Below are 11,156 nucleotides of genomic sequence, written 5' to 3' on the forward strand. Positions count from 1 at the left end.
GCGTCCCTTTTCCTTCCTTTCCCCTCCTTCTGCGCGTCCCCACGACTGCGACCCTTGTCTCCATCGCAGTTTGTCACCCGGTTGCCCAGGGTGATGGGTGTCTTGCCACCCCCCTGTGAGGGTATCCAGGTACACTGGCACGTGCCTGGTTTGGCATCACCCTGGCCAGGTGCGGAGTGAGCAGGACTGGGGGGGTGGAGGACAGTCCAGGGATGGGGGACCTGGCAGGGCTGGGAGGGATCTTGGTAGGGAAGACTGACTTTGGGGTGAAAGTCGAAAACGGTGCTCATGGATATAAAGGACAGAAGACAAGACAGGAATCCCACAGCTAAACTGTGTGTTGGGATGCCTTATGCCTTCTGTTTATATATATTATGGGTGATGTTTTGTTCATTCCCTGCTCTAACCTTGCTTATCAGCTACGCAGCTGCTTAAGGTAGGGTTTTTTTCCAGCACTACAGAACCAGCCTTTCCTGGTCCCAGGCATTATAGAATTCCCAGAATGAGAACTGTGTCAGTGCAACGGACACAGTAAAATTAATGCTGTCTTTGGGTGGCTGCAGCTCAACTGTTTTATGAACAGTCCTGGACTCAGCAGAAGCACTCATACTACAAGAGATCTTTGTGATCCAGTGGAAAGCTTAACTTCTTTGTCATGGACAGGCAGAAGAACGACAGAGGAGACAAGCAAAGGCATTTTCAAACAAAGCACGTGCCATTGTTTCACCCCTGTCCTGAGGGATCTGTGTTCACAGGACATAGGGTAGTTCAGTTTCCATCTCATTCAACCCTTGTCCTCTCCCAGCTACAAAGCATCAGGGGAGAGTGACACCAGTTTTAAGGATGAGTATATCCCCAGGGGCTGGAGCAATTTATACCTATTGCACTGCTACTCTTCCAGGAACATAGCTGTGCAGCAGCTGTGCATCACAGATGCTGCTGTTCAAGGGGTGAGGTGAAACAGAGTAATATTTATACCACTGGCTTTGCAATGTTTTCTCCTTGCTTTTCATACCTGTCATACTGATGATGAGTTCAGCAACAGGAGCAGTAGCAAAGGAAAAAAAGATACAAACCATTAAATGTCATGGAACAACCTTGGTACAGCAGCTTTCATATTTCTGGAAAAAAATCCTCCTCCTGAATCATGGTAGGTTGCTGAGAACAGACTTGAATCTATTGTAAGAAAAAGAAATGCAGAGTACCCTGCAAGCATATTTCCATTATTTCATCCCAAACATCAAGCTGGTTTGCTTTTCAGCACTGGAAGCACATCTTCTGGCCAGGCATGGAAAACACAGAGCACAGTATGGATGAAATGGGAACAGCACCAGCAGTCAACCCTTTACAAGGCAGGCAGGGCTTGGGACAGAAACATGCTGCCGAAAAGGAGGAATTCTGGAGGTGGTGCTTGCTGCCAGGCAGCCAGGGATCAAGAGGCTCTGCCAGGCTGCCAAGCACTCAAGTGTGTGAAGTTATTGAAGACATTTTTTGATGAGAGAAGGAAGAGGATACTTCCCAGAAGAAAAGATATAAGTTCCAAATTATGGCCAATCTCTACCATGTTTGGGTAACTGTGTTGAGTCTTTCTCATCATTCAAATTGTTGTCTTTTAGACTGCACTCTTGCCCAGCTGACTTGTACTGTGGTGTGACTTTGGTGCATCTCAAAACCATTGCCACTTTCCAAACAGCTGCATTGGTTGGCAAGATCCACCTTTCACATGCACACAGGAGGTGAAGTCTTGCATTCTTCTCTTGGCTTAGATTCAGTGAAAAACAGAACAGGCCATACAAATCTTTAAGCAAAGCTCTGCCTGTATATGAGCAGAAAAAACACCTCTCTGATTGGCTTGAAGGAGCATTCGTAAATAAAGTATAAAATCATACCAGTACCCACAGGGGGTACTGTTCTCCACAATTATTGCAGAGCTCTGATTTTCTGTCGTCTCTTTCTTTCTCTCTGCAGTGGCAGCCCCATGGCCCTCTTCACCAGAGCCAGCAGCCATCCTAATACAACAGACCCCATTCCCTGTGGGGCAAACAGCACCACAGAGCCTGAGCTGCCCCACTCACATGCCTACTACGCCCTCTGCTACTGCATCTTGATTCTGGCCATCATCTTTGGGAATGTGCTGGTCTGCTTGGCTGTGCTGAGGGAACGCACCTTGCAGACCACAACCAACTACCTCGTGGTGAGCCTGGCAGTGGCAGATTTGCTGGTGGCTACTTTGGTGATGCCATGGATGGTGTACCTGGAGGTGAGTGCCTTTTAGGAACAATCAGCAGAATTTAACCACACCACTGCATGCGTGGTCATGTTCCTAAAGAAGGCAGTAGCAACGTTTAGACTGATCTGTGTGGGACAGCCCTGGAGCTGTCCTGCAGGATGTGTACTGCTTGGGTGTGTTAAATAGAAAGATTGAAAAAAAAAAAAGAATAAGTGTGTGTGTGTGGGAAGCCAACCCAACAAGACAGAATTAGACTCTTCAATTTGATTGCAGCTAAAAAATATTATTGAAAGTCAAGTTTTATTTCAGATTGGAATAGTCTATCAGCTCAAGTGCATTCCAATCCTTAATGAAATCACATTATGCTTTGCTTTAGAAAATACTTGGCATTCACTCTTGCTGCGGACAGAGTGGGACTGAGGCACATCTGTGGAGCAGCCTCTGCCCCATTCAGTGCCTTGGTCATGATTTGTGAGCACAACAGTAGGTCCATTTCCTACTTGTGTTTGTAGACCCATTCAAGACTAATTTCTGTCTGTGGAGCTTGGATAATCAAAGCAGCTGATGGAAGAGCCATCCAAACAACAGGGAAAAGAACTCATACAGATCCCAAACTACCAATCCTGGCATTGCACAGTTTTTCCTATAGAACTGGGCTGTAGGACTCCAGCAAGAGTAAGATTTAAAAAAGAGTCCAAAAAGCCCCAAAGTTTTTTCAATATTTGCTGCTGTTTATGGATCAGCGATGCTACCAATGAAGCAGAAATGGCATCATGCTTCAATACACTATAAGCCTGGAAATTGCCAAAAAATCATTCCGTTCCCAAAACCATGTGGAATACCTATTCATCTACTGAAGGTCTGCCAAACCAGACTTTGGAGAACTGGCCCTTATTTATGGAGAGGCTAAAGGTGGATGAATGCCTCAGATTTAAATGTCACTTGTGAAGTTTGTGCTTTCCACTCCATTTTTAGTCATCTGTGGCCATGAAATGTGTTATTCTATCAATCATGCAGACCAGAACTATCTCTTTCTGAGATATATTTTGAGATGGCTGTGACAGAGCAGCAATAAAAACATTTTATAGCCTCAAAATCCTCATCTCCACCTAAGGAGGTTTCTGGCACAGAAGTGCTATTCAGCAGTGTGTCTAGCAGTCCCCTGGGGCCCAGAGTGTAAGGTCTGATACACCAGTACTGCTGCCCCTCTTCTTTACTGATCTCTGGTGCTGTGGCTGCTGAAGCTCACCAAGGTTTCCAAAACAGTGGCATCAGGGTATCCTGCCCACTGGAGTTCGATGGCATTAAACACCATCATGCCTTGTAGTCATTGCATAAATGGAGGAGGACATGTGGCAGGATGGCTGGGAACACCCTCCTCAGTCTTCTTACAACATCCAGTTCTACCTCCAAAGGAGAAGAAAGCTTCAGGAGAAGGTTGTTACTGAGATCGAATCTGCTGAGACTGTGTGGGAGTCACACTGTCTCCTCATCTGTGTCTCTCACCCAGGAGCAGTGAGACCTAAGCTGCTCTGTGAGCTCCAGGAGCTCTACTGGACTGGAGTCAGAGGGGGGACAGAGCTGAGTTACTGCAGCTCAGCAGCCCTGACCACGAGTGCTCTTTGTACTCCCAGCGTGCAAACCCATGAGCAGCCATCTCACAGCTGCAGGAGCCAACAGCACCCCCAAGCAGCAGCTCTCAAACACAAAACCCTTCAGTGAGCCTGCTTAGATGCACCACTACTTTCATGCCTGGCATTGCCTGATGCAACTTGGTTTCCTACTTTCCCATCCATGTGCTCCTCAATGTGGCATCACCCTTCATATCTGAATTGTGGAGATTCTGTTATTTCAAGAATTCAGGAGACTGGTGGGTATGCATAAGTTTAAAAAAAAATAATCATTGTGCATTCATAAACTGGAAATCTTCCTATGGAGTTTGGAAGTTAAAAATAATAATACTACAATTTTGTAGATAAAGCAGACTGGTCATCAAGGAAGATTAGATGAGAACCTGACCTGAATAGTCTATAGGGATCTTTAGCATTGTGTTTGATAGAGCCAGGATTTCATCCTGGACATTATTCCCACTTCTGCTGCACAGTCAGTGAGTGGTAATGAGAGATTGTATCACCTCATCTCTCTGTGGTTTGCTCTCATCAGCTGTAAGGGAATAATATTTGACCATCCACCTCACCCAGGCAGATGTGAGGATTCAATCAATTAATACCTGGGATGTCCTTTGAGATTCCTGGACAAAAAGCACCAGAGGGATAAAGAAGAGGTACCCTGCCAGCACATGAAAACCAGAAATGCAGACTAGCAGGTTCTAGCTGCTGTAGCAAAGATGATTAGAACAGAGCAATAAAAGGAAGAGCAGAAATAGAATTTTTAAAATTGTGAAAAAAGCATATAATAAAATGGCTCTTCTTCACTGTTAAATTCTGGAATGAATTCTGGGTTCGTTTACCCCACAGGTAAATATTAACTACTTCAACAGAGCTACTCCCCATTTTAGAAGTGGCAGGTGGAAGTGAGGACGGGTTTTAAGCCCAAACATTTTGATCTGTCAAGCATCCTCTTACACAAGCTACAGTCTAGTATGCAGGTGGTGTGATCTGAATGCATCATCCTGAGAGGGCTCACTTCTAAGCCGTCCCACCAGCACCTTCTTCAGTTTTAATGGTTCACATTCTTGAGCTCAGCATTTGAATGTGCTCAGGACCTTGGAAACTCCCTCAGTTAAGTGCTTGTTCATCTGCTGGGTTAGCAGCAGCTGGCTTTCATGCAAACACCTGCCACTGGATTGGTGAAATATTCTGCAGACTCCACAGCTCATGCAGAAACTGCATTGCTTTTTGCCTCAAACTGCAGAAACGTCCCTTACTGGGTCCCACTGCAAAGGCTTCCAGCATTTTTTTTTTTTTTTTTAATATATTTTGAGGTGGTCAAGCAGATCTCAAAATCTGAAACTCAAGTAAAACCGCTGTAATGTTTCTCTGGAGCTGAACCTACCTATTAAGGTCCCTAATCTCAGATGGACAGCCTTCAGTTTGCACATCTTGTAGCTCACCTAACTGTGCAGAAAAGCTCAATGGTTTTGGTTTGACTTTTTTTTCCCCCTTTACCTACTTTTTTATAAGAAAACAAAGGATCAGCACCAGTATCAAGAGAACTGAAGAGGAAAGCACAGTTCCCTTCTGCATTCTGCAAGCCAATTCTCATTTCCCCTCTCTGCATTCATTCAAGGTCAGAGGGTCTAATGGAAGACTGCCTCATTCAATACCTGATTTCTGAAATGTAGCAGCTGGGTCCAGCAGAGAACACCCTAAAGACACAGCTCACCTCACCAAGTTTCTGTGCCCTTGTGTGGGAATGCTGCCACTATTAAAGCCATTTAAATTTCTCAGGATTATTTCTTGAACAACTCTCACTGAGTGAATTCTGTATTTATACAGGTGCTTCTCTCTGCAGGGAGCTGCATCCTTCCTATGCACCAACACTTGCTGCAGGGCTGACCCACTGCCTGAGAAGCCAAACTTACTTGTGGCACCCTCTCCAGCCACCTGGGATGGGCATTTTTGAATAGGTCTTGAAAACCTCCAAGGATAGATCCTGCACAGACTTAGCAAGCAACTGGCTCCGCTATCTCATTGTCCTTGTGGTCAGAAAAGTAACCTTCTTAACCAGTTTGCACCTTTCTTCCAGCTCATTCCTGTTGCCTCTTGTCCTCCCACCACACACTGCTGTGAAAAACCCAGCTCCATCTTCTTAGCAACTTGCCTCCAACTTACCCAAAAACCTCCCATGAGGCACTAGAGAGCTGTCAGTCTCACACCCCTCTCAAAGCCATCTTTTTTCCCAACTGAACAAGTCCTATTCCCTTAGCTGGTCCTCAGAGCTGCTCCAGCCCCTATGGATTGTTTTGGTAGCTCTCGACTGGACTCACTCCTGTTTATCAATATTTTTCCTCTCCTGATGCCTCAAAACCAGATGCAGTATTCCAGATGTTGTCTAAATGTAAGCAGAGAGACCAGGAACCAGCAGCAGTTTCTGATAGCTTCCCAGGATTCAGCTGAAACAGCAGGATCTACAGGCCTGAAGGCTTAAATCCAGGCTCTCTTCCAGGCATGGACTTTTCCCCCCTTTTTCTCTCCTACTCCCCCATTCAGCACAGCACTGGGTTTGTTTGCAGTTGAACAAGGAGGCAGCCTGCCCTCCATCTCCTACAAGGAGTGGGCACTGAGGCAGACCACCTCTCTCGCAGTCAGGCTGTCATCCCAACCCCAAGGAGAGCAGGGCCACACAGTGCTTGGAGCATGGTTGTCAATCAGAAAGGTCATTGTCAAGAACTCGGTGGCTGGTCCAAAACCACTCTTCTCCATCGCTAAGACTGGCTACGGCTGAGCTTTCACAACCACACACTTCAGATTAAAAACTCAAAGCAACCAGAACAACAGCTTGGTAGCAACCCAAGCCCCTTTATCTGAATGGCCTGTGAGTTCTCACTCAGATCTAATAATCAAAATCTGTAACTGAGATAAGAATTCAAATAAGGTTTTTGAGAGGCCTCAGTCTCAGATCTCAGTTTCATACATAACTGCAAAAAATTTGCAGCACTTTTCCAGCTCACTGCTTGCAAGAGCCCTTTGGCAGCTAGGCTGAGAAAGACTTTCAACCCTTAGATTTTCTCAGATAATCGTTAATCAAAGGATAAGTACAGCGATATCAAATTTAAATCAATTTATCATGCTAGGCCTTGAGAGAAGGGATAGCTGCTGTGTCTTCTCCCTGCCTCCCTCTGCAAGAGCAAATAAAGGATTGAAATTAAAGTGAGGCTCCTTCTCCATGACCTACTGCCATGTTATCTTGAACACAGCACAGGTGCCTCAGTTTCCCTCTGCCCATCACTGTGGACATGAACTCCTCCAGCTGCTGAGATGCTTGGGGGAGAGAACCCCCTTACACATCACTTGTCAGGACTTGGTGCAGAACAAGGCTGACAGTTTTGTGTTGCCGCTGCAGGTGACCGGAGGGGTCTGGACGTTCAGCCGGATCTGCTGCGATATCTTTGTCACCATGGATGTAATGATGTGCACAGCCAGCATTCTAAACCTCTGTGCCATCAGCATTGACAGGTGAGGCACAACAGCATCCAGGGGGATAGTCTGGACATGGGGGTCAGCCCTGTACCCCAGTGGGGCAGGGACAAGGAAGTGGGGTGAGCACAGACAGCATCAGTGTCTTCAGGACAACAAACCCCTGCAGGTGTGTGCCTGTCACTGCTGCTGTTAATGTGGCTCTGCTCACACTGTGCTACAAGAGGTCTGCACTGGAGTGGGGGAGATACAAGCAATAAAACACGCCCCAACCACATCCTCAAGCTTTTTGAAGGCAGGAACCACAACTGGTCATCCAACTCCCACTGAGTCTCGAAGGGGGTTTCTCCTTCTGGAGATCTCACTTGTGAAGCTTTAATAAACAAAATCCTGCTGTATTCACAGGGAGAGATTAAGTTTATTGCTGTATAATCTTGAGCTTTGCTCTGGTTTTCTGCATTTTAAAACTGAGCCTATTTTAAGCACTGCTGAGGGCTGGGAGCCAAAACCTTGGGACATGTGGTGCTACTGGGACCAAGGAGTGGGAGAAGGGAAAACTACTGCATGCTGTACCTTTGTAATGTGTAGTTCAAGGATAATAATGCAAGGCAGCTCTCAGTGCTGGGTAGGTCTGGTGTTCCTCAAAGGGAATCTGTATCCCCATTTCAGTTTGGCTCTGTCTGCAAGGAGCAGCCCCCAGACTCTCCTGAAGATGAGACTCCTGTGCCTTCCAAATCCTAACCCTGCTGAGCTGCATCTCCTGGGGTACCCCAGGAGCTGAAGGTCCTTGACACCTGGCCCTGGGCAATCCTCTGCCTGTCAGGCTAACACCAGACCAGGCAGCTGAGACAAAGAGTTTGGTAGTTTGTGGTTGCTCCAGAGAGTGCTCTTTCCCAGCAGTGCCCATATAACTTTAGGGGCTTGAAGATTAGGGGTTTCCTGGGGTTTCTAGATCCATCTGGTAGCCCAAACCTTGTAGCTTCACATGCTGTGAGTTCTTCTGAGCATTTCTCTGCACTGCTGCCAACTAACTCTGATTTCCTCTGTTCCTCCCCCTGATGCCCCACTTACCATTTCTACAAATTGCTGATCCCATCATCTGATCTTCTCTACTTTCCTCTTCTATTTCTTCACCACATTCACCATCATGTTCCCGATGTTGCCTTCATTTCTCCTTTTAAAAACTTGGTCCTTTCCCTCCCTCCACTCCTCCATCTCCTCTTCCCGGAGCTGGTTTGGTCTGCAGATACACAGCAGTGGTGAAACCAGTTCAGTACCAGTACAGCACTGGGCAGAGCTCCTGCAGGAGGGTGTCTCTCATGATTGTGATAGTCTGGATGCTGGCGTTCGCAGTGTCATGCCCTCTCCTCTTTGGCTTCAATACTACAGGTAGGTGGTATCCTGAACAATAGCATACAGGAGGGGTTTGCAGTGGAGCTGCCCTGTGTATGGCCAGGTCATTTAACATGGGTCCTGCAGATTTGCCAAGTTACAGGAAATTTTAAGGAACTGGAAAGCACACTATGAAGGGAGAGAAAAATCCCCACGTGCTCTTGTCTGTAAACTTGCCATTTGCTCAGGCAGACACTGACTACTGCTCTAAAGGGCAAACCTGCCTGCTCTACTGCCAAATCAATGCCCATCAAGGTGTCCAGGTCTTCAGAATCCCATCAAACAATCACTTTGAGCACACAGAGCAAAATGTGCAGCACATACAATACACTCACACACCAGACTCAGTGGTGTCTTGCTGATATCAACAGGTTCAGAAGCACAGTTTTGACTCTGATACAGAACACATTTCTAAACAGCAAGGATTGCATAACAGCATTGCTTGTTAGAAACCTCCTTCCCATCCAACTGGCTGTCTGCTTCCTTAACTAATCCCTTGAGGAGGGCAAAAAAAAAAATTTCCACCTTGGAAACAGGTTGATCTTTTTCCTTTCCCTCAGCTAGGGCAGCACAGTCTCCCTGGAGGCAGAGGAGCAAGGGAGCCTTCCTCCCCACTGAGTCACAGGCAGAAGCTTCTGCTCCCCACCCATCCTCTCCGCAGTGCTTGAGGCAGGAAGGGGATGGGAGGGGGAAATTCTTCTGCCCCCTACTGCCTGGCTCAGACAGATAGGGGAGAATGCACACTGCATCTAGACAGCTCAGAGGCTGTCAAAGGAATAGGAGAAAGTATGAAGGAGACAGGGTCCTCTGAGAAAGGATAGGAATAGACATGAAAGAAGAGAACAGAGTTGTTGACCAGAAAAGCAGGCAGATGCATGCTGCCTAATGCTAGATGGCCCTGTGCTGGGTTCAATTTAAGCATCAGTCAGGTAGGTGGGTTAGACAGAGCAAAATCTGCACTCCTTAGACTGCCTTTGTCCCCAGCCACCTTTTGTCCTGCTTTGCCAACACACCAGAGTGTCCTTGACTAAACCAAAGCAGCTCAGCCGCTCCTCTCTCTCTCTCTCTCTCCTCCTCCCCAGGGGATCCCAGTGTCTGTTCCATATCCAACCCTAGTTTCATCATCTACTCCTCTTTGGTGTCCTTCTACCTCCCCTTCATGGTGACCCTGCTGCTCTATGTCCGGATTTACCTCGTGCTCAGACAGAGGCAAAAGAAGCGAACCCTCACCCAGCAGGGCAGCCAGAGCGCCAGCACCAAACCGTGTTATGCACACCAAGTAAGAGCCACGTGAACACAGTAGGAGCTGTCAAAAAGGACAGGGAATGCATCATCTCTTCTCCTCAAAGGGCCAAAGCACAGAACAGAAAGCATAAGGAGGGATAGGACATGTTTTCATCCCTCGCTCATACACTGTGATATTTGAGATGTAGAAGGTCCTGTTAAATCCTTTTCAGACCTCTAGAGAGAGGATATTCCCTGTGTATCTCTGCCCTCTAGAAGTGGAAACTAGAAAAGAGCATAGCCTACTTCAAAATTTCTTCAGAGCAGGGTTTTCTCAGCCATGCATAAGTCTGGGTAATTTCTTCATTTATTGATTTTAATGTCTTCATTTATTGATTTTTGCTCAATGAAGCTTCATTCTCAGGGCTTCACAGGCTTTAACCTCTGTTATTAAAATAAAAAACCATCTTCATCTGTCATACTTAAGAGGTCAAGATACTCATGGTGCATGCAACATTTGTTCCACTGACCTTTCTAGATGAAGTATCTGCAACCATGGGAACAAACAGAATAGTCTGAAAGGAATTACCTGGTCATGCATATCCCCTCCTTTTACCCATTTTTGCACAGTGAAGCTACATTAAAAGGGTGGGGATGCTGAGAGAAGCAGGGCCAACACAAAAATACAGATGACAGGTTAGCAGAGCAGGTATTTCTGTTCTTACTGTTCTCATGCTTCTCCCTGGTGGGATGGAGGCAGAGAGTTGTCAAGTGCCGGTTCACCCCCAGGTCAGTCCAGAGGACATGGTGCAATTTAAGAGGCAAGTGAGGCTGAGGATAGCTCCTACAACTTCCCTCATCATCCTCTGATCCAATGAGCAGTTTGCATGGTTTCCAGTTCCTGTGTGGCATCCTCTTTTGCAGGAGCACATGGAGAGAAAAGCTTTGCCGAGCAGATGCCAAGGCACATTCTCCCCCTGTCTCTCACTCAAATGCACAGGCCAGGAGATGTCTACAAAAAGGAGGTTGCTGACTGTCTTCAGCCTGCAGCGGTACCGAAGCTTCTGCCATGAGCCATCCCTCACCAAGGCACCAGGGCCTGCACTGAGCAGCAGGTGGGAAGAGAGGAGAAGGAGCGCGAAGCCCACAGTGGAGGTACAGAGGCTCAGCAGTGGCAGAACCATCAGCAGCCTGGGGCTGGCACAGCAGCA

The 11,156-nt window shown here is 47.0% G+C and overlaps 1 protein-coding gene across 1 annotated transcript in view; it reads left to right on the forward strand.

The window, feature by feature from the left end:
- Positions 1-433: 433 nt before the first annotated feature.
- The window catches only part of DRD3 (dopamine receptor D3), a 13,770-nt gene continuing 3,047 nt past the window's right edge, over positions 434-11,156 (forward strand). The window contains exons 1-5 of the mRNA XM_008631892.2: positions 434-2,260; positions 7,256-7,368; positions 8,576-8,718; positions 9,804-10,000; positions 10,870-11,100. Of these exons, the coding sequence (XP_008630114.1) occupies positions 1,979-2,260; positions 7,256-7,368; positions 8,576-8,718; positions 9,804-10,000; positions 10,870-11,100 (966 nt within the window). The 5' untranslated portion in view covers positions 434-1,978. The remainder of the gene's footprint in view (positions 2,261-7,255; positions 7,369-8,575; positions 8,719-9,803; positions 10,001-10,869; positions 11,101-11,156) is intronic.

The sequence above is a fragment of the Corvus brachyrhynchos genome, unplaced genomic scaffold (genome assembly GCF_000691975.1).
Source record: "Corvus brachyrhynchos isolate BGI_N302 unplaced genomic scaffold, ASM69197v1 scaffold3, whole genome shotgun sequence".
In the NCBI taxonomy this organism is placed as follows: Eukaryota; Metazoa; Chordata; class Aves; order Passeriformes; family Corvidae; genus Corvus; species Corvus brachyrhynchos.